Source organism: Phoca vitulina, unplaced genomic scaffold, assembly GCF_004348235.1.
Source record: "Phoca vitulina isolate PV1807 unplaced genomic scaffold, GSC_HSeal_1.0 scaffold6, whole genome shotgun sequence".
Taxonomy (NCBI): domain Eukaryota; kingdom Metazoa; phylum Chordata; class Mammalia; order Carnivora; family Phocidae; genus Phoca; species Phoca vitulina.
The window spans coordinates 20,380,957-20,408,013 of record NW_022589709.1 but is presented as its reverse complement, the minus strand read 5'-3'; the positions used below and the strand labels follow the sequence as shown (position 1 = coordinate 20,408,013).

Sequence of the window (27,057 nt, the reverse complement as noted above, 5' to 3'; positions counted from 1 at the left end):
CATTTACACCTCTGGTTATAAATTAGATATTTTGTCTAGATTGAACACATTAGTGGGCACGAGTGGAGAAAATATGTTTGAATGTGATATGGTTTGAATTTCTCACATCTAACTATGAACCAGAACTATGGATAAGAGTAATATGGGGCACACAGAAGAACCCAAACAGAACCAGGACTGTCTGGTTGAAGGTTATATCTGGTTTCATAGTAAAGGGGAAGTTAGGACACAACAGAAATCACAATATATTATTGATATAGTTTTGGTGCTATCTTAAGTTGTTTTTGTTTTTGTTTTTGTTTTAAGTGAGCTCTATGCCCAATGTGGTCTTGAACTCACGACCCCGAGATCAAGAGTTGCATGCACTACCAACTGAGCCAGCCAGGCACCCCATGGGGCTACATTAAGTTTATAATGAATTTTCTTGTGGTTTTCACTACAAAATATGGATTCAGTTACTCCCAAAACTCTATCATCTTCATAAATTCCCATGCTAATGAACCCCTTCATGTACTGTTAAACGTAAGATGTCTGAATTGGGGTGGGCGATGTCACACCATTTACAGTCAAGATTCTGTAGATGGTCCTTCATTTCAGAATCCTGTCCTAATAAGGCCTTTTTCTATAATGAAACAAAAATTTTATTCCCCTAGAATTTCTTGTAAGTAGAGTTTCTTTGAAAGGAATACTTTGATAAAGCACAAAGGGTGGAAGCATAAGATGCTAAGAATGTATTTAGTAACAAAAAATGGTTTCTAAACTACAACATACTATATCAGGAGAGGAATTTGCATCCCTCCTGTGAAGGAGAAGGACATAGGGAAGAGTGGGCAGGGGCACTGCTAGGGAGAAGGGTATAGAACATAGAGAGAAAAGCCTCAGATCTGAGACAGGGAGGGTCTGCAGAACACATAAGTATCTAATATGGACTCTTAAACTCCTTGCTTAAGAAGAGGTGTGCGTATGTGGAGGGTGATTTACTTGTGATACAAACCTCTCCATGTCCTCATCCCTTACAAAACCCATGTTGCTCACCAATTCATTTGTTGTTTTTGTTTTAAGATATTTTTTAAAGATTTTATTTATTTATTAGAGAGAGAGAGAGTGAGTGGGAGGGAGAGGGAGAGAGAATCTGAAGCAGACTCTGCACTGAGCGCAGAGCATGATGCGGGGCTCCATCCCAGGACTGTGAGATCACAACCTGAGCCAAAACCAAGAGTTGGATGCTTAACTGACTGAGCCACCCAGGCGCTGCTAAGATTTGTTTAAAGTAATCTCTACACCCAACACGAGGCTCAAACTCACACCCCGAGATCAAGAGTTGCATGCTCCATTGACTGAGCCAGCCAGGCGCCCCATTAAGATTTTATTTTTAAGTAATCTCTACACCCAACGTGGGGCTCAAACCCACAACCCTGAGATCAAGAGTTGCACACCCTACTGACTGAGCCAGCCAGGTGCCCCGCTCACCAATTCATTTGTGACCATAGACTCTTTTCCCTGAGTTCCAATTCTGGGTCGCAATGAGGGCAAAATTAGAGATAGCACAGATAGACACTGAAACTGAAGGACAAAGGGACAGTTGACATTTGGGTTATTATAATTGCTACCACTAATTATTATTACATTTTAGCGTGAAACCTATTATATTGACATCTGTAAACATGGACTATAAGCTAATAACAAAATGAGCCTTCTCAGTAGAAGTAAAATTGACACATAATTCATAAGTCAGCTAGTCCTTTTCTGCCTTAGTCACTGGCAATGTGTATTTCCTCTTGAGCTGTGTGAATGCCACTCTTACAAGCAGGCAGCGCCTTCCCCCGACCCCCGGAGAAACAAATGGCACAGTAAGTGATAGTTGGGGGAAGGCTGGAAAGGCTCAGGCTTCAAAGAGGGGCTGGCCATCTACGGATTAGATGAGATGATGCAGGCGAGACTCCCCCTAGGAATATCCAGCCCATAATAGACACTTAACCAATGTGACCAATTAGTAGCAGGAACAATAGTAGGACACATTAGTCCTTCTGCCTGCTTCTGTCTCTCGGGACAGGTTTTGCCCTCAGCCATGGCACAAGGATAATTACCTCAAAGACCCAAGAGACACAGGACTGGCGAAGAGATTACTCCTCGGCCCCTGAAGAATCTACTGACAAGTGAAGATGAGGGTCCACCTCTCTCCCCACTAACTCTTCTTCTCTCCCCCTTTAAGTGGAGCTGAAGGAAGCCTGCGCTATTCCTGGAAATTAGACGGAGGCCTCTGCGTTCCAAATGCATCTTTAATAGATGCCTCTAACTGCAGCACAGTGGCAGGTGCATTTCTCTCAACATTTAATGCTAATCTTCCCTGTCATCTAGGCACAAAGAACTACACAAGCATGTCAGGAGGCCCCACCATAAATCCACCAGAGGTTTTAATTACTCTCCAGTGGCAATGTCTTATACGAATCAGAGACATGAAAACCAAAGCAATGAGTGTGTGTGTGTGTGACAGAGAGAGAGAGAAAGAGAGAGATGGCCCAGGCTCTCCCCAGAACAGCCAGGGTATCTTGGCTGTCCTCTGAAGGAATAAGGTCAGAAAGCCCGTAGCCAGCTCAGGGTGTGTGAGACCGCAGTGCACCCTGTCGATCTGGTCACGAGAAGGGATGGTTTGGTGACGGCACCACCTCCAGACAGTCTGCACTGCAATCTCAGCCTGCTGCATGCTCACGGTTACGCCGCGGGCAGCCTCCCTGAACCTCACAGTCCTCATCTCTAAACGGGGATCATAACCACACGTATGGATCTGGTTATTGTGAGCACTAAGCAAGATAATCCATGCCGAGCACCTAACACAATACGTGGTGTACAGTAAATGCTCAATAAATATTAGCAGCACCAAGAGAAATGCAGAGGGAATCCCTGTCCCCGCGTTGCAAAGGCTGTTATGAGGGTCCAGATGTCCTCTCCCTCTCCCCACTCCAGGCCTCTAGTTGGTGAATGCAAAAAAGAGCGTCTTATCTCCCATAAGTGCCTAAGAATAAACATAGTGAACAAACACTTCAAACACTTCAACAATTTATAGATCTAGATATATGTATGTATGTATGAACACAACTGCTGTAGATCTCACAAATTCAGAAACACACCCCACTAAGTGTATTCTATCTACAACTTTTATAAATCTAAGGGACTCACAGAATCCAGGCTCAGAGGGTTATCCCTTTCAAAAGAAAAACAACCAAAAATAATTAAAAATAAACCAAACCCCTTATTTAGGTTCCTCACATTCCATGAAAGGTAGATTCATAAATAATCCACTGACATACGTCTTAGTGTCCCTTTGCTTTCCTCTTGAACGCCGTGCCACAATCAGCTGCACCGGAACTTCTCTCTTCAATACCCTAGAGCTCCGCAAACACACAGCCTCGTGGCTTCACGATCTCTAAACCCACTCACCCCTACCCCCTCTCTCTATCACACAGACTGGCTACGCCTCTCTCAGCAAGCAGGCCTCCTACTACTTAGGAACCCTCAGGAGAGGTAAACACAGTTGAAACATGATTCTCCTTAGTGATCATGGCCAAGGGGGCAGCTCTGCGGACTTGGGTAAATGGTTTTTGCCTCTGCACATGCAAAATATAAGGACCCTTCACCATATTTTTCTCTTCATTCTTAATTGATGACTTTATTTGAAAATGTAAAGATGCAAAGATAGAAAACCATACTGCCCCCAATTAGGAATGTTTGTTTCCCACCTTTTCTGTGCCTTGTCTTAAAAAAAAAAAAAGAAAGAAAAAGGACATTACGATGTGAACAATAACTAAGTCTACTACTGAAGCCCCACTGAGAAGTGATTGGAAGAAGGATGGAAAAGAAACTACGAGGCATGACAGACTGGGTGCTCCCAAGCAGCTGCTCTGTGTTCATAAAACACTTCAGACATAAATAGCTTTGTATGATGTGGAGGAAGACTCCTCTCCCCCTCCCCTATACAAAGGAAGGGCGGAGAAGTGCAGAGAAAGTGGTAATTGTCAGGTGTCTACACATGGGGCCACTGCCCTCTAGTGTGTACTTTAAAATTGACAAAATTCCTTTATCCTGGCAAACCAGAGGTCTTACCCCCAAAGAGAGTAGAAAGCAGAATAAAACATGAACCCCTCTTGAACTATCCAACAGAATCATTTTTTTAAGATTTTTTTTTTTAAGGAATCTCTACACCTCACACGGGGCTTTGAACTCACAACCCCGAGATCAAGAGTCGCGTGTTCTATCGACTGAGCCAGCCAGGTGCCCCCCTCCAACAGGATCATTTTAAAGAATTTCTAAGAGAGGAAGATCAGAGGGCTTCCTGCCTCCTCACTATCTGTTGACGTCCACATTGTTATCAGGCCCTAAAACTGGATTTATTGTTTTGTTCCCACAGGTTGCCAGAGGGCAGAAGAGATACTTAAAACATTTAACAGCCGGATGTGGCCCAGCCACAAGCATCTAGAACATTTGCCTGGAAGATGCCAGCTGGCAGCAGTACCAGGCCCTGCAGGGCAGCACCCTCCCCTCAGAGGCTGAACCATGGGGAGGTTGTGCATTCCTGGGGGACAGCAGATGGCGCCAGGTAGCCAGGGCAGTGGGGGGCCTGGTAGAGAAGCATGCCAATATTTTAACAAATGGTTGAATGTTACCTCCACAAAAGAGAGTAGAGGACATAAGAACCACCAACCCAGCACCACACAGCAGAAGAGAAGAGTGACCCAGAGCCCATAGCAAAGATCCTAAGGAGAGGACACAGGGGTCCCCCGTTTCCCACCAGCAGCTGTTCCTTCTCTTGCCAATGGCAAGGGCCATCCCCTAGTCTGGGGCAGGAGCACAGTGGGGTGTCAGGAAACCCACCCTCCAGTCCTGGTCCTACTACTTCTCTCTAGCTGACATTAAGGGGATTTTTTGATCTGGGCTTCCATACCCCCATTTTTTAAATGGAGGGGTTAGACAAAGATAGGAATTATTACCCTTTTGCATGATCTGGTATTTCCGTGTGAATTCTACATATAGGATTACTCAACATAATTTTTAACAACAACATCTTTGAGACTACTCCTAGCTCATAAAAAAGTACTCAATATCTCAAAATCTCGGTATCTTCTTGAGATGTCATTTCTTCAGAATGTTTTAAGTTTTTGTTTCCAAATTGTTTCCACCCCAAACTTATCCACTTGTAAGTAACTCTCAAGGCTTATTTCTGATAACTAGGTGGGGAAAACAGCAGTAACAACCATGAGTATTTATTGAGCACCTACTTGCATGAGGCATTGTATTAAGCACTTTCTACACATCATCTTGTTTAGTTTCCAGGACAACCATATGAAGAAGGTATTATTATCCCTATTTTATGAGAACACAGATGCTAACAGGTTAAATGACTTACCCAATGCCAGACATACAAGCACAGGATACGTGAGTAAAGTCCACATCCGCAGTTACCCTGCTACAGAACCTCATCCGTGCCAAAGTTCCCACCAGTTAATGGAGATATGGGAAAAACAACAACAACTGTGAACTCTTCCATGAAGTTAAATTTATCTTTTCCATTTATTTACTTATTTAGAGATGCCTACCTATATTTGTGCCCAAAAAGTCCTCTCTTTTATGGAATGATGGTGGTATTAGATAGTAGGTAGAGTGGCTTTTGATTTTTGGCAAAATAAAAAGTTGGCAAGTCTCAATTTTTTGAAATGTTACTGGTCCATGGATTTGCAATATCTGGGAGCCATTGTTCTCTAGTAGAATGAACATGTGTTATGCAGGGACTCCATTCATTCCCAAGATTAAAAGCTTCATAAGGGTGGTATGCCTGCCTTTTGTGTATCTTATTGACGATAATTTGTTGATAAGGACTGTCAGATTAACATCTCTTCACAATCTGAATAAACTAGAAGGGGAAAAGATGGGGATTCCTCTGGCCACCCTATAAGTTGGTCAGTCTTTCCATTTGTGACAAAGACACAGAGGAAACAGAAGCTAAACTAAGAGCAGAGGGGGAAAAGTATGAATAAGTTCAGATTTTGCTAAATAAGAACAGAGAACCTCTCCAGGAAAAAAAAAAAACACACTAACTTAAACCACTGATCCTATATTTGCAGATTTTATACTAATAATAGCAATAATAGTAAGCAACAATCCTTTGAGAGCATCTTCATTTTCACAAATAAAGACCTCTGTCAAATTTAAAATTTTTCCTGTAAGGAGTTTTGTAATTTCAAAAGGATGTTGGAACTTCATCTCAATTTTATCACTGCAGAGGACTTCAGAGATTAAAAAGTACTTGTGAGGGCTTTTTCACAACTCAATCTTTACAAAGAATTAGTATACACCATAATAAATCATCTCTGTACAATAATGGAAATCTCCCAAAAGGCAAATAAGTCTCAAAGAATTAACTCTTCCACTCTAGTGCCTTTTTTTCTCGCAACTTCTGTATGCTTCCATGCCATGTAATCAACAAAAGCGTGAGCTAAAATGGTAGTTTGTAAATACATCCATATTATCTTTTTTGTTGACCAAGGATTGAACTAAAGTACCCTGTTCGTAAAACCTGGTAGAGCTTCATACCACCCGTTCCCAGTTTCCCTGCAGATGCAATGAATTTCTTTGGGGCTAGAGAATTTACAGGACTCTACAGGACTCTATGTTCCTTTCTTCTAGTCCCTTCCAGGAAGTACCAGCTTCAGAAACTAGGACGTCAGGGGTAAGGCGATGTGGGGGGATTTTTCTCCAGAAAAGAGGTGAGGGTGGTGGGGCGGGGGGTGGAGGTGGGTATAAAAGACAAAGAAGAAGAAAAGGATTTAAAGTCCTGTAAGAAATAAGAAAGGAAAGGGCCAGTACGAGGCTGATTGGGACAAGCCTAATCTAAAGGTAATGATGGGGGGGTGGGGGGCGGATTTACATGGCAAGCAGTAAGGGCTGCATTTGTTAACTCCTATCCAGTTCTCTATTTTCACTAGCAATAAACAAACCAAAAAAGAGAATAGAGTGTCAAAATATAATTTTCAATAAAAGGAAAAACATGACTTTCATATAAATACAGAATGAGCATTGTTCTAAGATTTACCTAATTTATTGAAGAACCTAGCAGGATAGTAAAGCTGATTCAAAGAAGGATAGGAGAGGCTATATAATCGTGGGGTTGGAGGGGGGAAGAGCGCTGGAGTAAGACAGCAAAGTCAGTCACAAAACTGGTTAGTGGGAGCACCCGGTTGGCTCAGTTGGTGGAGCTTTTGACTCTTGTTCTCAGGCTCGTGGGTTCGAGCCCCACATTGTGTGTAGAGGTTACTTTAAAAACAAACAAACAAACTGGTTAATGTCTTACCAGGGCAAATACAATGTAACATTTGAGGTTATCTTTTCTGCTGGAAAAAAAATTTACATCTTTACCTGGACAAAAATCATTGATAAGTTACCAATCTTCTGCAAATTCATACCCAAATAATATTCCCTTTACCCTTCTTCTTTTTTTTTTTTTTAGATTGTATTTTTAAGTAATCTCTACACCCAATATGGAGCTTGAATTCACAACCCAGAGATCAAGATTGGAGGATCCACCGACTGAACCAGCCAGACACCCCATTCCTCTCCCCTTCCAAGTTCTTAGCAGAGACCCCTGTAATAAACAGATTAACAAGAGAAAAAGAAACAAAAGTTTATTAACACGTATACCTCTTATATACATGGGAGATGCCCAGGGAAAAATGAGTACCTCCCCGAGGTGGCTTAGAATTCAGGATTAAATACCATCTTAATAGGGAAAGGGTAGGGGGATGTAGGATGTCTGTGTGGGGATGACTTCTAGTCTTCTTTCCTGTGATAGGAGTCAGTTTGCCCTAGTTGATGTATCTCCCGGGAGAGGATCAATGACAGTTGAGTTCCTTTTGGAGGATCTGTCTTTAGGCAGATACAGGGAGTGCAGAGAAAGCCTCTCCCTGCACTTGCTATTTTTTCAAGTACCTAAAGCTCGAACTAACCAAAATACCATAGTGGCACATTTGGGAGTGACATGTCCTATACACAGACACTCATATTTTGGGGTGGCACATTCTGCTACCCTTCTTTTGTAAACGGTAAGCCAAACAAAGCTCCATCTCCTATAGCATCAGATGGCTTGTAGGGGGCTCTAATATGACTTTTAAAAGGCCTCCATTTATCCTTTATTTCCAAATTTTTGATAATGTTTTAAGAGTTTTCATATCCCTTGACTCGAAAACATCAAGACAGCTGATCTAAACAAGAGTGAGCTATAATAAGGATGTTGGCAGCTGACAAGTATTAAAAAAAAACCCAGTATCCCATACTTGGAATGAAGAAAGGGGGAAACACCAAAAGCTAGCATGAGACATGAGGAGTTGGTCAAGTGGTTAACCAAAAAGGTGACTCTTACCTATCTTGCCACTACTTATTTATTCCTTATTTACTGATAAATTCCTTATTTATTCACACACATTTTGAAGATTTTTCTTTTACTTTGCTTTTCTTTTCTTTTTTTAGAGAGTGAGAGAGTGCACACATGCTCGGGGGAGTGGGGGGAAGGAACAGAGGGAGAGGGAGAGAGAATCTTAAGCAGGCTCCACGCCCAGCACTGAGCCCCATGCAGGGCTCAATCTCACTACCCTGAGATCATGACCTGAGCCAAAACCAAGAGTCAGACATTTAACGACTGAGCCACCCAGGTGCCCTGTTATGTCAGTTTTTAAATTCACTACTTTTCTGTACAACTCATAACTGTCTTTTTTTTCTCCTTGTAAATCTCCTTGGAACTCACTGCAGGCTCTATGGTGCAATGGGTAGCACGCCGGACTTTTAGCACAGGTAAAAATGTAAATCACTTTTGCAAAAATACTTGAAGTATGAAATTAAATCTTAAAATGGGCCAAGTTGAAGCCAAATTGTCCAAAGGATTCTAAAGGAAGCTGGCCTTGAAGAACAGGATGCAGAATGCAGAACTGCTCTCTCCATCTGCGTAGAAATGAGGCAAAGTGTGCCTAGAAAGTCATCATTTGAAATGTTAGGGAAAACACAGAGCAGGGATAGTTGGCTTTTCAGGTAACAAACAACACAAAGCCAACAGTATTATTTGTCTCTCCATAGAACCTAATTTGTTTACTTATTAAAATTCAGCTTTAATCATTTGGAAGTAACAATTCAAGATTCTGAAAAGTTTCTATCTACCCTATATTCTAGACCCTTCTGTCACCCCTCTCAAAAATCCAGTATTTTATTTGTACTGTCTCAATTCTCTGAAAACTTGAAGAGTGATCAGCATGCCGTGTGCTTAAGAATCTCTTGTTCTTTGATTCTGAACAATGCCCAGAAGAGGGTGCTCACAGAACAATCAGCTTGCTTTAACCACAATCAGGATACATCTCTTGAACAAAGGCTTTGATGTGGTCATCCCGAGTTTGGAAAGAACCATATGATCATAGCATCTTAAAATTACAAAAGGAGAAATGGAAGGTTCTCTAAATTAAAAGCAATTCAGGGATACATAAAAAAAAAAGAAAAATTTGGTGAAGACCTTCTAAATGAGGGGAAATGGGGAGACAAATGATGACTTCAACATTTCATCAACTTTCTGTATTGGTTCAAATACTTTACATCTTGTGCATGACTTCTTTTATAGAATAATTACTTTTAATTGCCATCAATTAGGTAATGTCTTTATTAGTAAAAATTAATAAAGCTGATAATGAATACTTAAAACAAGTAGGATGGCTGAAAAGAATCTATCAGAAATTGATACTCCATTCAGAAATTTATCGGTGTCGTAGCTAAAAAGTAAAACTTCAGTTATGTTTTATAATACTTAAATATATCACTACTCAGAATCTATCACATCACAATTAATACTTAGACTCTTCGCTGCAGGACAAATCTTCGGAGAGAAAATCCATCAGAGAGCCGACGATGCATCTTTCCCAAGGCATCTCTCTTTACTAAGCTCCTGAAGGGTCTCATCTTGCTTTGCTGATCGCCTTCTGAGTTAGGTTTACGTGGTACTGGCAGTTTTGCCACTGCCCTGTCCATTTAGCTAAGCTGGAACGCCATTTCCCAGAGTTCTCTTGCCTGTGTGATTCTGTACGGCCCTGAGAGACCTGTGTGAAATCCAGGAGGTAGAAGTGAAGATTTCTGGACGTTACGGCTAAGGGGCTGCTTACCTACTGGTGTATCGGGCTTGTGGCAGCTCCAGATACCCTAGGTCTCCTCCTCCTGCTGCTCTGAGTCCTGGGCCAGGTGTGTGTGCAGCTCCAGGATAAGAGGGGGCCAATGTCCCCTGCAGGTCCCCCACCGCACTGAGGTTGGTCGTGGTAGTAAGAGAACAGAAGGGGGGTCCACTGTGTCCTTATGGGCCTCAGGTTGTCCTCATGCATGCTGGCTTGTCTTTCCCTCCTCTGCACTCAGCTTTCCTTCTCGTATGCGGATCTGATGGACCTGGAGGAACTTTAGGTTCAACCCTAGATGCAGAGTCAACAGCCTGCACAGATCGCTCGCCCAGCTCCCACCAGCTCCCTTGTAATAAACCCTTACTCTAGACCACGGGTAGCCATCTGCTTCTCAGATAAAACTCTAGCTGCTATAAGCTTCTATGTACACCACCATCTTGTTGCCTTTGCATTTTGAACAGTGTGTTAAGCCTCAAAGTCGTAATATCCACTGTCTTTGGTAGAAGGAGAAGACAGGTATTTGGTGGTAGAAGAAAAGGAAGGGATGCTTAGAAAGGTAAAAGCTTGTATAGGAAGCTCCCAGAAGATTCTCAATGCTAAAAATGCCAGTGCCAGTTATTGATTTATTGCCTCTCATCTTCAAATCCATCTTTCCTTGCCTTGCTTTGTGATAGTGAAGCTGGACCCTGTGAACATTTCTCCTTTTTTTTTTAAGATTTTATTTATTTATTTGACAGAGAGAGAGACAGCGAGAGAGGGAACACACGCAGGGGGAGTGGGAGAGGGAGAAGCAGGCTTCCCGCCGAGCAGGAGCCCGATGCGGGGCTCGATCCCAGGACCCTGGGACCGTGACCCGAGCTGAAGGCAGACGCTTAATGACAGAGCCACCACGCACCCCTCTCCTTTTTTTTAATGATTCATTTATTTTAGAGAGAGAGAGAGTGAGCATGAGTGGGAGGGACAGAGGGAGAGAAAGAATCCCAAGCAGACTCTGCGCTGAGCACAGAGCCCGACACGGGGCTTGACCCCACAACCCCAAGATCACGATGGAGCCAAAACCAAGAGCCAGACACTCAACCCTCTGAGCCACCCAGGTGCCCCTCTCCTTTTTCAATAAGGAATTCTCATCCTGGTTCTGTGCTGCTCTTCTTCCCTGCTCGCTCTTATGGTGGATGGAGGCCAGGAGCACAGGACAGCCAGTGTCACCCCATTTGGTGGCACCATTTGGGGGACTTCCCAGTGGATTTCTGGCACCAAGCAGCAGCAGGCCGCTTCCCAGTGAATTCCTCAGTGGACACCTCAGTGGGCACCTTCCTAGTGATGCTCAACGAGTCTTGCGGACACCCAAACGGGTGGCATCCAGCAAGCTGAGCTGACACTCCAGAGGGCTGGCTTCCTGCTCAGCAGCCCTGGCCTGTAGCGTCTCAGGGAACTTCTCTGCCATCCAGCGGTCCCCAGCCGCTCCCTTTCAGTGGGGTCTGCTGAGGAGAGGGCCCTCTTGGAGCACTATGCCTCCACTCTGGAGGGAGTGGCTGCTCTTTACACATGCTACCCATGTTCGTTAGAATTTTCTTTACTCCTTAGTAAGTAATCTCCTGCAACTAGTTAATCATTTTTTATGTTAAACTTTCCCTGTGTGAATTACTGTGCGCTTTCTGTCTCCGAACTGGACACTGATAAAAATGTCTTTTGCTCTTAGTAGCTATTAAAAAAACAGAGCTTAATTTTATTAGTTCAGGATTTGTTTTAGCAGGAACTTAAATTATGTGTAATGTGAGTACATAAGTGAAGGGACGGCCCGGGTGTGCAGTTTAGAGAGGGTATTTGCTTTCTTTGGCTGCCTATGTGAGGTATTCCTCAAAGTGGGCTCCATGGGTCCCTGTGAACAGAGCCTGAGTCAACTATTGCTGTGAAGCAAACCGCCCTAAATGCGATGGTTGAAATCATGATCATTTATTATTTCTCACACTTGGTAGGAGGACTCCAAAGTCACAAGACAAATGGTGAAGATACAGGAAACGGTGAGGAATCGGGGTTCAAAAATGCACCCTACCGGGCGCCTGAGTGGCTCAGTTGGTTAAGCGACTCCCTTCGGCTCAGGTCATGATCCTGGAGTCCTGGGATCGAGTCCCGCATCGGGCTCCCTGCTCAGCAGGGAGTCTGCTTCTCCCTCTGACCCTCCCCCCTCTCATGTGCTCTCTCTCTCTCATTCTCTCTCTCAAATAAATAAATAAATAAAATCTTTAAAAAAAAAAAATGCACCCTACCACAGGGTCCAAGGACATTACCTAGGGTCTGTGAGTTTAAATAGTATTTTGAAATTTTCAAACTTTTTTTGTTTTTGAGAGAGAGAGAGAGAGAGCGTGAGAGTGCATGTGGGGGTGGAGGAGGAGCGGAGGGGCAGACGGAGAGGGAGAGAGAATCTCAAGCAGACTCCCCGCTGAGCACAGAGCCCCACTAGGGGCTTGATGCAGGGCTCGATCTCACCACCCTGAGATTATGTCCCTGGAAATCAGGACTTGGATGCTTAACCAACTGAGCCAGCCAGGCGCCCCAGTATTTTGAAATGTTCAATTCAGTGAAAAAATAAATCACATTGTGATAATGAAGTCACAGGACTTCAGTTCCTGCATTTGTATTTATGGTCTCATTCCCACCAAGAGATCACCTTAAGTAAGAGTGTACAACTTTGTTTGAGGGGTTATAGTTTCTTTCTATGTTTCTTCCTTTTTTTTAAAGATTTTATTTATTTATTTGAGAGAGAGAGAGAACGAGTGGAAGGGAGAGGCAGAGGGAGAGGAAGGAGCAGACTCCCCACTGAGCAGGGAGCCCGACATGGGGCTCGATTCCAGGACCCTGAGATCATGACCTGAGCAGAAGGCAGACGCTTAACTGACTGAGCCACCCAGGTGTCCCATCTTTGTTTCTTTCTTTGTCTCTTTGTTTCTTTCTGCCTCTCTCTCCTTTTCTTTCTTTTTTTTACTTATTCAGTGTATCCCAATGAATAGTCATCATTATTGATTGTGTTCATCATAAGCTTTTATAGACATAAAACATATATATGTAAAGTGTGTAAACTGTAAGGGTGTACTTCATGAATTTTAATAAAGTGAACACTTCTGTACATTATAGATTTACAGGAAAGTTGCAAAGATAGTTCTCAAATACCTCACACCCTGTTTCTGTTATTATTAACATCTTACATTATTATGGTTATAGTTGTCACAATTAATGAACCAATACTGACACATTATTATTAACTAAAGCCTATAATTTATCCAAGTTTCCTTAGATTTTTACCTAATGTCCCATCCAGGGTGCCACATTACATTTAGTTGTCGTATCTTCTCAGGCTCCTCTGAGCTGTGACGGTTTCTCTTTCTCAGATTTTCCTTGCCTCTAGTATCCTTGACAGTTTTGAAGAATACTGATCAGGTATTTTATAGAATATCCTTTAATTGGGATTTGTCTAAGGACTGTATTTTAATTATTGCTGGTATATTTAGAATTGTTAGTTCCTTCAAACATGTCACCTAAAACGTCAGAATTAGAAAATTTACTTCAAACACAAGAAGTTTGAAAATCACTAGTCTATGTCAAAGCAGACTATAAATATACATAAGTGAAGTTGTCAAGATGTTTATTCCACCATTCAAACTTCAGTTTCAAAAAAGCCAGGTAGGTTTGTAGACCTTTCCCACAGTGTTTGGATAGCAATCTCAATTTATAAACTGCCTGCATGTCACCCAAAATGGACCAGACCATCAGCTACCCCTCTGCGTTCCACAGCTCTAACTTCAAAGGGAAGACAATAGCTCTTCACCAAAGGGCCACCCCGGTAGTGATTCATCCCAAGGTCAAAGGGAAGGTTAAACTAATAATGAAATTTTAAGTTGTTTCTTTTCAGCAGAAAATACATATTTTTAAAGAAGATAGACATTTATTGAGTACAGCACAAGGGATAGAGGGCCACAAGGCAATGGTTGGGGGGGGGTTTGGTTGTCAACAGAAAATACTTTTATTTTTTTAAATTTTTTTTTAATGAAGGTTTAACTTTATTTTTTATTTATTTATTTATTTATTTAAGATTTTTTATTTATTTGCGAGAGAGAGAGAATGAGAGACAGAGAGCATGAGAGGGAGGAGGGTCAGAGGGAGAAGCAGACTCCCCGCTGAGCAGGGAGCCCGATGCGGGACTCGATCCCGGGACTCCAGGATCATGACCTGAGCCGAAGGCAGTTGCTCAACCAACTGAGCCACCCAGGCGCCCAGAAAATACTTTTAAAGTACAAGCAGAAACAATAATCAAACTTTCAATGAATTGTTTTCCTCTTTGTATTTTAAATGAGTAACATCCAAATTAGGGAACAGAAAGGATTATATCCTATCAATTTGAAATGTCTGGTACCATAGAAGTACTCTAGTCATGGAAACGCTGACGTCGTTACCCTAGTAATTAAATCCATGCAAGTTACAGGCTTCACTGAAACGCCTTTTAGGAGTCCACTTTGCTCTCGATGATGAGAGTGAAGTCACTGATCACAAGTGTTCGGAGCACTTAACGTCCCTGGCCATGCTGTCAACGGTACAATGTTTAGCTCCAGAAGAAAGACAATACCCAGTATGTCCCTTGGAGCTCAAAATCAAATTATCTGTACTGCAATACCCACAGGCCAAAAGATGTGTTCTATGAACCAGAAAGTACTCACCGTGTTGGCCAGCTCCAGATAGCTTCCTCCTACAGAGCTGCCAAAATGCCGTGACTGTGTGAGCAGTTTGTGGAGGGCAGCAGCCTGCTGATGCAAAGAGCGTCCGCTGTACTCAAGAAGCTTCTGCAGGGCCCACTGACTCTGCAAGTCTGGGCTCTGGAGGTCCCTGGCTCCCGAGTCGTACTCCCAGCTCTCCCTGGCTGCTGATAGGGCACCTACGTCCAGGAGAGGCAGGGGAAATAAAAAGATGTTTCCTTCATTAGCCTGCGGGTGGCCAATAGGCAATGATCTGGAACCCCCTAAGCCTTCCTCGTGCCAGCATGTCAGAACACATGTGGCGCCCAGACTGCGTGCTAAGCACTTTCTCTTTCAAATAGACACATGGGGAACCTGGAGATAAAAGCAGTTTTAGGCCAATTGTTCAGAAATAACTATCCAATGACTGTATGCCCCCCAAACAGAACCACTTGGCAAAAAAGCACCAGAGACCCAAGGAAAGGAAATCCAGAGCAGAGCCACATCTGTCTGTGATTTACACAGGGTTACTGGATGATCAGCCTTCTTACTGTAATCCTTTTCCCCAGTTGAGGAAGAAGGGAGCAAGTGAGAAGACAGAAAGTTCAGAAATGGCACTTTCTCATAATTTTCTCCTTACTCGGAAGAAGCTACAGGAAGCAAGACGGTATTTGCCAGTTAGGTGTAGCCATGCGGCTGAGTTCTGAGCAGTAGAATGTGAATAGAAATGACAAGAGTCACTTCAAGGCCTGGCTCCTAAAACCCCCAGGGTGCGATTCTCCATGCCCTCTGCCTTCTGGCCTGGTTCAAATGGGCATGGCACCCCTGGAAGCCGTGGGGTACAGATGATGAGGCCACAAGATGGAGGATGCCTGAGTCCCTGAATGATCTCCTGCAGCAGGGCTGTCTGTTGATCCCAAGCACCCTGTTTTGACCTCATGAGATGAGGAAAGGGAAATTCCTTTGGTCACTGTATATTTTTGGTTTGTTGGGGAGAGCAGCTAGTATGACCTTAACCATTACAACAGATTAAAACCTAATAAAAGATATTAATAAGTATAATACAATGGGAAAGTACAATGACAAAGTAGACCTGGAGAGGGGTGGGGACGTTCAGGGAAAGCTCTCTGGAGGAGAAAGCCTGATGCTTCAGTTGTCACCGTGGCTAGAAAAATTAGTTTTGGGGCAAAGCCCTCTTCCCTGTGTTGCTCACTTCTGAACAGAAGTCCCTTGGGTGCAGCTGGCTGGTGGAGCCTGGGTCACATGCCTCTGTGTCTTAGCTGCAAGGGAGGCTGGGAAATCTGTTTTCTGGCTTCTGCTTTGGGGAGGCAGGATTTGTAAGGGAGACCTTTCCTAAACACAGGAAGAGTATTTCAAAAGGCCCAGGCAGCTAGAAAACATCACAAACGTCTATACACAGGCACTGTGCTAGGTACCGGGGATGAAGCAGTGAGCACGACAGATCTTAATTCCTGCCTGTGAAGTTTTCATATTGGTGGGTCTTCAACACATGACTTTTAATGGCAAAAAAAGGGGACTCATTAAAATGATTCCATTTGTGCTACGAAATGAGAACATATACAGATTACCCTATAATTTACTTGAGGGTAATTACATATAGCAAACTACAAATTATGTACAGTGGGTTCTGATATGAATGTCCAATCTCCCCTTATCAGGTATTGGTGAGTTTAATCAATGTGATTAGGTAAGCTTTCTTTGTCTGGAACCACTTAGGATGTTTTCCCCCTGTGGTTCATGGTCTGATCTTCAGTCATTCTGACCCAGTACTCTCTGTACAATGCTGTATGGCTGGAGTGACATATCTTTGTATTAAAGCGCTATGTTTGCAACTGCTCAAAGTTTCTTCTTTTATTTTTTTTATTGTTTTTATTTTTTAAAGTTATTTATTTATTTGAGAGAGAGAGAATGAGCAGGGGTCAGGGGAGACGGAGAAGCAGACTCCCCGCTGAGCAGGGAGCCCGATGCGGGGCTCGACCCCAGGACCCTGAGACCATGACCTGAGCCAAAGCCAGACACTTAACCAACTGAGCCACCCAGGTGCCCCTCAAAGTTTCTTTCTTTTTTTTTTATTTTTATTTATTTATTTATTTATTTATTTATTAAGATTTTATTTATTTATTTGAGACAGAATGAGAGAGAGAGAGAGAGCACATGAGAGGGGGGAGGGTCAGAGGGAGAAGCAGGCTCCCCGACGAGCAGGGAGCCCGATGTGGGACTCGATCCAGGGACTCCAGGATCATGACCTGAGCCGAAGGCAGTCGCTTAACCAACTGAGCCACCCAGGCGCCCTCTTTTTTTTTTTTTAAAGATTTTATTTATTTTTTTGACAGAGAGAGACACAGCAAGAGAGGGAACACAAGTAGGAGGAGCGGGAGAGGGAGAAGCAGGCTTCCCGCTGAGCAGGGAGCCTGATGCGGGGCTTGATCCCAGGACCCTGGGATCATGACCCAAGCTGAAGGCAGATGCTTAACCACTGAGCCACCCAGGCACTCCTCAAAGTTTCTTTTAATATTAAAGTCTATCAACTGTATTGCAAGGGCGGTTTTGCTTTCCTTCAATATAGACTGCAAAATGCACCCCCCCCACCCCCACCCTCACCCCGCCGAGTGATCTCTGCCATCTGCCTAGCTGGGTCACATTCTCTGCCCTGGCCCAGCAACACATGGCAAGAAGACTGCCTGAGGTCAGAGTTGAAAAATGGTTTGAGTCACAGAGGGCCCCCTCTCTCCCGTGGAAGATAAGCAAGCATAGGTTTGGATCCTTGCCTTTATGTTTCACCACAGGACCTGGTAGCTTACACACGGCCTGCAACGTCAGGCATTTAATATACATTTAGTGAGTGGATGGCTGAATTATCCATGGTTGTGGTACCATAGGGTTTCACTTCTTAACGGGAAAAGGAACATGAAGATTAATTTTTAAAATCAAAATAAATTATACACTTAAACTTTATCTCTATGCAAACAGGGAGTCTCATTTTTAAATAATAAAATACAACAGTTCTGGGATAAGACGGCCCAAGGAAGCTTCATTTGAATTTATGATGCTGTATTAACAGACCTAAACCCAATTTCTGGCAGAGTCATATAATCAGGTTAGCCAAGCTCCATGTTCATCAGCAAGATCAAAAGGCCCTCACACTATTACCATAACAATTTTTGCCGAAGTGATGTTGAGGAACTCAGATCTTCTGCTAGGGAGACAAGTCAATCACATTAGCATCCATGTGAATGGACCCCAGAAAGGGAAGTGCACTTTTTAAATACAGTTCCCTATTCCCATTACTCTCTTTCAATGTGACTTCATATCTGATTTTTCTGGATAAAAACCAACATTCCTGAGGCAAAATTAGTCAGTTAATTAGGATGATCTCACTGAAAACCATCAAAACTGTAGGTCTGATAACCATCTTCCTTTTGCCTTTTGAAGTATCATGAAGTTTCCAGGCTCACACTCAGCCTATAGCCGGCCTTACCTCACTCCCTTGCTAACCTCAAGAAAAACCTGTTGACCTCGGGGAGGTGGCTGTGCTTCCTTTTCCTTAACACGGATACCATTACCATTCTACTGTCCCCCGATGCTCACAAGGCTCTCTGGTCTCCTCTTATAAGGACACTAATCCCATCATGAGGGCACCATCATCATGATCTCATCTGACTCTAATTATCTCCCCAAAGTCATATCTCCAAACCCCTTCACATAGGGGCACTAGGGCTTCGATATGTGAATTTGGGGGGAATACAAACACTCAGTCCATAACAACCAACTGAGCTGTTGCTCTCTGGGCCAGTAAGGACACTGACGGTGTGGCATCCCTTTAAAGACCAGAGGCCAAGCACTGCCTGGGCTTCGAGTTCTCTGCACGCCCAGGATCAGAGAAGGCCATCATTTCTGCTGCCGTAATTCTTCAGGGCACTCTGAAGTAAGGGATAAGGTGTATTCTCTTATTTCAAACCAAAATATTTCGTGTTTAAAGGTGGCGGAGCACAGATTCTAAATGTTTCCCTTAGCAGAAAAGCATGGAAAACAGCTGGTGTTTTGACATGTCTATAAACTACATCACTGGGGAAACCCTGCTCTTGGAGAAATACTGAAATAGAAAGTCCGCCAAACACTGAGACCCTGGTTCTGCTGGGTACGTAGCAGCTGCAAACTCGTGCTCTAATCCCACCTTCAAAGTGCCACCCGGGTTCGGCTCCTACAGTCACTGTGCTTATTCACCAAAGGCTCAGTGCAACCTTCCCAGCAGGCCAAACCCCCCAGGAGGCTAAGGCAAAGCAATCAGAACACCTTAAAGTCACCTCAGAGACAGGAACAACCATCATGATACCTAACATCTACTCGAGGCCACTAGGAGCCCGGCGCTGATCTAAGCATCGTCCATATATTGTCTTATTTAGTTCTACCCCCAGCCTAGGAATGACTAAATCATTTTCCCCAGTTTTAGAAGAGGACATTTTCTCTCTCTTGGCTTATTTTTGTTGACATTGCACTGTTTGCATAGGATAGTGGTTAAGAGCTGGGGTCTTGTAATCAGATTGTGGGGGGTCAAATCAAGAGTCACTGTGACCAGCTATGTGATCTCAAGCAAGTTACTTAGCCTAAGCCCCAGTTTCTTCATCTTTAAAATGGGGACACTGAGGTGTTCTTCACAGAGGTGTTGTGAGAATTAAGCAAGATGAAAATATGTAGACAATGGAATATTACTCAGCCATCAGAAAGGATGAATACCCAACTTTTACATCAACATGGATGGGACTGGAGGAGATTAAGCTAAGTGAAATAAGTCAAGCAGAGAAAGTCAATTATCATATGGTTTCACTTATTTGTGGAACATAAGGAATAGCATGGAGGACATTAGGAGAAGGAAGGGAATAATAAAGGGGGGGTGGGAAATTGGAGGGAGAGATGAGTCATGAGAGACTATGGACTCTGAGAAACAAACTGAGGGTTCTAGAGGGGAGGGGGGTGGGGGGATGGGTTAGCCTGGTGATGGGTATTAAGGAGGGCATGTACTGCATGGAGCACTGGGTATTATACGAAAAAAATGAATCGTGGAACATTACATCAAAAACTAATGATGTACTGTATGGTGACTAACATAACATAATAAAATAAAATTTAAAAAAAATACATAGAACGTTTAGACAACCCCTGGCATATAATAAACTGATCAATGAATGTTAGCAATCATCTGGTCCCACCTTACAATTCTAGTTATTTGTAACCTATTTTGGACAACCTAATAGGGAACACTATATGGGGCAAAAGTATACTCTCTTCCAGCTTCTAGAAGGTAACTGTTGAAAAACAAACCTTTCGCACCAAACCAAAATTTCATCAATGGTTTTATACTTTAATACTAGGTTCTTATAAAGACAATATATAGCCAATTAGGTCAGAGTCAAAGTTATGTTTCTCTGAGTAAGGAATATTCCATTAGTAAGTCCAAGACTTTGGTTATTGGGTTTGGGAGACTTTGCTTCCCTATTTGAGAGAGAGAGAGAACAAGAGAGAGAGCGCACAAGCAGGGGGAGCGGCAGGCAGAGGGAGAAGCAGGCTCCCCACTGAGCAAGGAGCCCAACACAGGGCTTGATCCCAGGACTCCGGGATCATGACCAGAGCCGAAGGCAGACCCCTAACCGACCGAGCCACCCAGGCCCACTTTGCTTCCCTATTATACTTGGCCAGCTCTTATCTCCAGAGGACAACTAGCCTTCCCCAAACTGGCAGCCAGCACCAGGAGGAAAGCCACACAGCCCAGCGGCAGCATGAGCAGCTCAAAAGCAGAGCATGTAAGAGTTACTCATCGCATCTGTGCTCCGGCCACCCTCGCTACCCCTCTGTTTTCTACCCGCAGTTCCTTCTTTTCCATCCTTCATTTGAGAGTTGGGGCCTCTCATCCTATCACAGGCAGATGATAACACAGAGTGGTTAGGCAGTCCTGAGACCTGGATTAATAGTATCTTATGACACTGTCTGTATCTAGTGGTCCTTAATTTTTCGTCTGTGTGGATTGTTTAGAAAACATTACCTCATCTATTACCCTCAGTGGCAAGAGAGAAAATACTCCTTTCAAAACACCCGAGGCAGCTACCTTTCTGCATTTAGAACCACCACACCATTACCATAGAAAGAAGCGTGGGAATATTTGAGCAAATCGGCTGTCACCTGTCAGCCTTCCCTGTCATAGCACATTTACTATTTCCAGATAATACTGACATCAACAGAAGCAGCAGTAAATCGTTTAGTCCAGAAGGGAAGCACCGTGTGAGTCTTTAGTCATTTATTAATGTCAATGCTTGGTATAAAATTCAGGAGCCCAACTCCCATGAGGACCTCTAGCTTCCTCCAGCACAGATTACATTGCAAACGCAGGCCAATTGTCTTAAAAATCTGGCCTGTAGTCACAAGGAAAATTGGGTGGGAAAGGACAGAAATAGAGCCTACCTAACCTTCTGGGAAAAAACAAAAAACAAAAGCAATGCAAAGCACATGTCCTACTAAGGGAAGGTAAAAAATATTAGCTCCCAATGATAAAAGTCAGTTCTTCGGCCTTTGGCTATCTTCAGGAAGTGAGCCGATTAGTGTCCTATTTTGAATATACGTTACATGTGGCCTATCTAGGGACAATGTACTGAATTTCAATGAAACATCAGGAATAGAGTGGAAGATGTATTTTGAAATGCAATTCCCTTCCCCCTGCGCCAAGACTACTGATAGATGACAAGAAGGAAAGAAATGAAGAAATGCATTTTTCTTATGGAAATGTGCTTATCAACAACATTGTCATTACTGGTTATTTCTTAATGTCCCACTCTGTACAAATACGTTCCATGATCCTTGTTGTATTTAAGCACAGGCTTGGGAACATCTAATGGAAGACAGTTTAGAGACAACCAAAAGGAAGCAGGAATAAATAACCTTTAAAATTCTTCTCCAGCTCTAGATTCTATTGTTCTGTTTGCTAAATTTAATATAAAAGGGAAAATGGCTGCCCTTAGGCAGTTAATAATTTAGTTATGAAAGCACAGCTGAGGCAAGCATCTTTAACTTTAAAAAAACAATTAAAAATAATATTTGGCAGCTTATTATCTTGGCTTGTCTAAACTAGATATATGAAGGAGATAATCAAGAGGGTTGATTTAGGTCTAAAGAATTCAACGGAGAGTTTAGGGCAAGTGTTAAAATGAGCATTAGAGTAAAGAAGTATTAACTGAGTTTCATTTGAACCTGAGGCTGGCTTGGGTTGGGTGGGCTAATGTTTATGGTCCACACAGATTAAGATTTTTTTTTAAAAAAAGGCTTGTTTTTCTTGGTTAGAAGGCAGAGACCGTATTTTGGATCAATTTATCTTTCTCTTACAAGGCATATTAATGGGCCATGTATTCAGTAAGCCCTTGGTAGCCCCTAATTTTTAAGTACCAGACTGAATGGGGATAATGCTAATATGGGCCTGCTCTGTGATGAGAAGCATCACACATATCCTTTGGTTGGCATGCCCATAGGGTCTGTCATATTTCTTGGCTGAAAATCAGCCTAATCAAAATGGAAATTGCCAGGCAGGAAAAATACACAAACAGGAATACAAAAAATGATTCTGATTCCAGCTTCTTAGCAAGAAATAGAACTATATTATGTTTTTTTCCTAAAACATTGGTATTTTTCATTTAAGTTTTTTAATATGTTGAATCATATTAATTTTTTTAAAGATTTTATTTATTTTTGTCAGAGAGAGACAGAGGGAGCACAAGCAGGGGGAGCGGCAGGCAGAGGGAGAAGCAGACTCCCCACAGAGCAAGGAGCCCGATGCAGGACTTGATCCCAGAACCCTGGGATCATGACCTGAGCTGAAGGCAGATGCTTAACCGGCTGAGCCACCCAGGCATCCCCATTTAATTTTTTTTAAGATCTTATTTATTCACTTGACAGAGAGAGAAAGCAGACAAGCAGGGGAAGTGAGTGGCAGGCAGAGGGAGAAGGAGAAGCAGACTCCCCGCCGAGCACGGGACTTGATCACGACCCGAGCCAAAGGCAAACGCTTAACGAACGGAGTCATCCAGGTGTCCCAGATTGTATTAATTTTCTAATGTTAAACCAAACTTACATTTAAGAGACAAACCCACCATAGTCGAAATATGTGATATTTATTATTGATGTTGGTTTCCTAGTATTTTGTCTAGGATTTTTGCATCTTTGTTCAAAAATAAAATTGGTCTTGTAACTTTTCTTATACTGTCCTTGTCACGTTTTGGTATTAAGATTATGTGTGAGTCCATATGAGACTGGAATTATTTGTTTTTGAATGTTAGGTAGACCTTGCCAGTGAAGCTGTCTGGGCCTGGAGTGTTCCTTGTGGACATTTTTTAAATTACTGTTTTAATTTCATTCCTAGTTATAGAACTATTCAGATTTTACATTCCTTAATAAAGCAGCTTTAGTAAGTTATATTTTCCTGTAAATTTCCTTATTTCTTTAAATTTTTAAATATATTGGCAGAAAGTTGTTCATACTATTTTCTTTTCGTTCATGTCTGCAGTATCTATAGTGACGTCTCCTGTGCACTCCTGATACTGGTCATAACAAACCCTGACTTGGCCACTACCCTGCCAAAAACAGCATAGGCTTGGCAGGGTGACACAAGCTTAACTTAGTTGCTACTTGTGCATATCACAGGCCCCTGGATGCCCCACTTCTGCTCCATCTATGCCTTACCTATATAACATATGACCTTCAGCCAGCCCAGTGTGTAGCCAACCAACAAACCCAGATATTGCCCGTCAACAGTGCACAGGTATTTCACATTTCTGATAAGGACCAAGACAGCTGTGGTCTTCTTTTCCACCAAACCTCAACCTTGAGAACTTTCCTGGACGCCATGCTTGATTGGGTTGCCTATTTCCCACTCAGCAGTCAATCCTAGGTTTCTACTGGTCTTTATTTGTTCCCTTTAACAATTATTTGTGCCTTTTCTTTTTTTTACTTTAGCATTCTTACCAAGAAGTTATCAGTTTCATAAGTATTTTTTAAAAAACATTTTTAGCTTTTATTGTGCCTTATATTGTGTGCTTGTTTTATATTTCATTAATCTTCCTTATTTGGTTATATCCTTTCTTCTGTTTTGTTTATTTTTATTTTTATTTTTTTATTTGACAGAGAGAGAGATAGTGAGAGCAGGAACACAAGCAGGGGGAGTGGGAGAGGGAGAAGTAGGCTCCCCGCTGAGCAGGGAGCTTGACACGGGGCTCGATCCCAGGACCCTGGGATCATGACCTGAGCCGAAGGCAGACACTCAAAGACTGAGCCACCCAGGTGCCCCTCTTCTATTTTGTTTTTATTTTGCTATTCTTTTTCTAAATTCTTGGAATGGATGCTCAACTCAGCCCTTTTCTTATACTGTCATATACATATATTTATATATCTTTTATTTTCTTATAAAGCCATCAAATTTCCTCTAAGTACTGCATTTCAATGGATATTTTCATAATCCTTCAATTCAAAATATTTTTGAATGCTCATAATCTTTTCTTAGATCTATGGGCTATTTCAGAGTATGTTCCTTAATTTCCCATCATATGGGGTTTGGGCAGTGTTACTGATTTATAGGTTCATTGCACGGAATGCAAACCTATAAATCAGTAACAGTGCCAAGCAGATTTTTACAATCCATTCTTATCATCTATGTTTTTTAACTGTAGAATTTAATCTACTTACATTTGACTGAATTACTAATACAGGGATTAATCTCTTTCATCTCATTTTGTTCTTCCTATACATTTACTTGTTCTATATTTATTTCTCTTTTCTTGCCTTTTTTTTTTTTTTTTTTTACTTTTTAGAGAGGAAGAGAGAGGGTGGGGGAGGAGCTGAGGGAAAGGGAGAGAGAGAATCTTAAGCAGGCTCCACACCCAGAGGTAAGCCTTACTCAGGGCCTGATCTCATGACCCTGAGATGATGACCTGAGCCAAAATCAAGAGTTGGATGCTAAACTGACTAAGCCAGTCAGGTGCCACTCTTTCCTTGCCTTTTTGAAAATTTTCTCATTCCATTTTTTAAATCTATAGGTTTGAGAGTTAAACATTTTCTTTCTAGGGGCACCTGGCTGGCTCATTTGGAACAGCATGGGACTCTTGATCTCATGGTCATGAGTTCGAGCCCCACATTAGGTGTAGAGATTACTTAAATATATAAATAAACTTTAAAAATAAATAAAATTTAAAAAACCATTTTCTTTCTATTTTAGTGATTATGCTAGAATTTTCAACATGCATCCTTAATTTATTAAAATCTAAAGCTTATTAATATATTTACCTATCTCTGGACAATATAAGGACCTTAGAAAACTTGAAATCTACCCATCCCACTCCCAACTTATAGGCTACTATTACTTTATATTTATTTTCCCTAAAATCTCCAAGACAAAGTATTATTGTTTTACACTCTTTATTTGTATTTACCCACATATTTACCACTTTCTTTATTCTTCTTTCTCTCTAGCAACTCAAAACTTCTTTCTGGACCCACTATCATTTTGCTTGAAATATATCCTTTAGAATTTCACCTAATGAAGGTCTCCTCTAGGTTTATGTTTGTCTTCAAATGTCTTTATTTCATCTTGGTTCCTTTTTTAAAAAAGATTTACTTATTTGAGAGAGAGAGAGTGCAAATAAGCATGGGAGGGGATGGGCAGAGACAGAATCTCAAACAGATTCCCCACTGAGTGTGGAGCCCAGCAGTAAGGCTTGATCTCACAGCCCTGAGATCATGACCTGAGCCAAAATCAAGTCGGATGCTCAACCACCCAGGTGCCCCTCATCTTGGTTCTTGAAAGATACTTTTGCTGGGTATGCTGTTAGGTTGTCAGTTACTTTTTCTCAGTACACAGAGGACAAGGAATGCCACTGTCTACTGCCTTCCATTGTTCTCAAGAGTGTGCTCTCAGCCTAAAGGTTGCTCCTCTGAAAGTAATCTGCCTCTTTTTTTTTTTTAAAGATTTTATTTATTTGACAGAGAGAGACACAGCAAGAGAGGGAATACAAGCAGGGGGAGTGGGAGAGGTAGAAGCAGGCCTCCCGCTGAGCAGGGAGCCCGATGAGGGGCTCGATCCCAGGACCTGGAATCATGACCTGAGCTGAAGGCAGATGCCCAACGACTGAGCCACCCAGGCGCCCCAGTAATCTGCCTCTTAAAAAGAAAAAAAAAAAAAACTATCTAGATTCTCTGTTTGTCTTTGGTGTTCCACAGGCTCACTATAATATGTCTAATTATTTAATTATGTTACTTGATTTGTATATATTTTTCATTTTCCCTGTTTAGGACTCATTGGTATTTGGAATCTACTGGTTAGTATCTTTTATTAATGCTGCTTCTGCTTCATTCTTTCTTTCCTCTCCTTCTGAGAATCCAATTCTATGTTATGTTAAACTTTCCTGACTCTTAGTCTTTCTTTTATATTTTAAATTTTATATCTCTTTCTTCTTGTGTGTTTTCTAAATAATGTCCTCTAACCTGTCTTCTATTTCACTAATTCTCTCTTTATCACTAACTAACTTTAATTAAGCTTTTATTTCAGTTATAACATTTCTCATTCCTAGATGTTCATTTGGCTTTTTGGTTTTCTTTTGCTAGCTTAGATTTTCTTTCTGAACACAATAAACATAATTACTTTGTATTCTGAGTCTGATAATTCCAACAAATGAAATCTTGATGGGTTTGTTTTGTCATGTTAATTCTTGATCATGGTATGTAGTCTCCTTTTATACTTAGTAATTTTAGATACTGAATTGCCCAAATTCCTTGGAAAGTTATTTCTGGATACTCTTTTAGAACTGCTTTACTTATCTCCAAGGCAATTTCCTTGAGAATACTCCAATGGTAGTATACAGATTGGTATACTTCTGGTTCAACCTTACACAAGGGTAGAGCCCCCTAGTAGTCTAGCTTTTGAAAAAGAGGGTATATCTTATTACATTCCCCACCTGAGCAGTCCTTGGAATTTGTTTTCTGTTCTCAGGGCCCACATGGTCATGTAATCCAAAGTTTGATTTTACCAGGTTCAGACAATAGTTTCAAAGTAAAAGTGGCTTGATGCTCCAGGTTTCCTCATTCACTTAGATTTTAGA

At 42.1% G+C, this 27,057-nt stretch overlaps 1 protein-coding gene across 2 annotated transcripts in view; it reads right to left on the bottom strand.

Annotated features, from left to right (window-relative positions):
• Positions 1 to 27,057, bottom strand: part of MCC (MCC regulator of WNT signaling pathway) — a 386,129-nt gene that overhangs the window by 276,550 nt on the left and 82,522 nt on the right. For both annotated transcript variants that reach the window (XM_032403844.1, XM_032403845.1), the window contains exon 3: positions 14,897 to 15,111. In XM_032403844.1, coding sequence (XP_032259735.1) covers positions 14,897 to 15,111 — 215 coding nt within the window. The remainder of the gene's footprint in view (positions 1 to 14,896; positions 15,112 to 27,057) is intronic.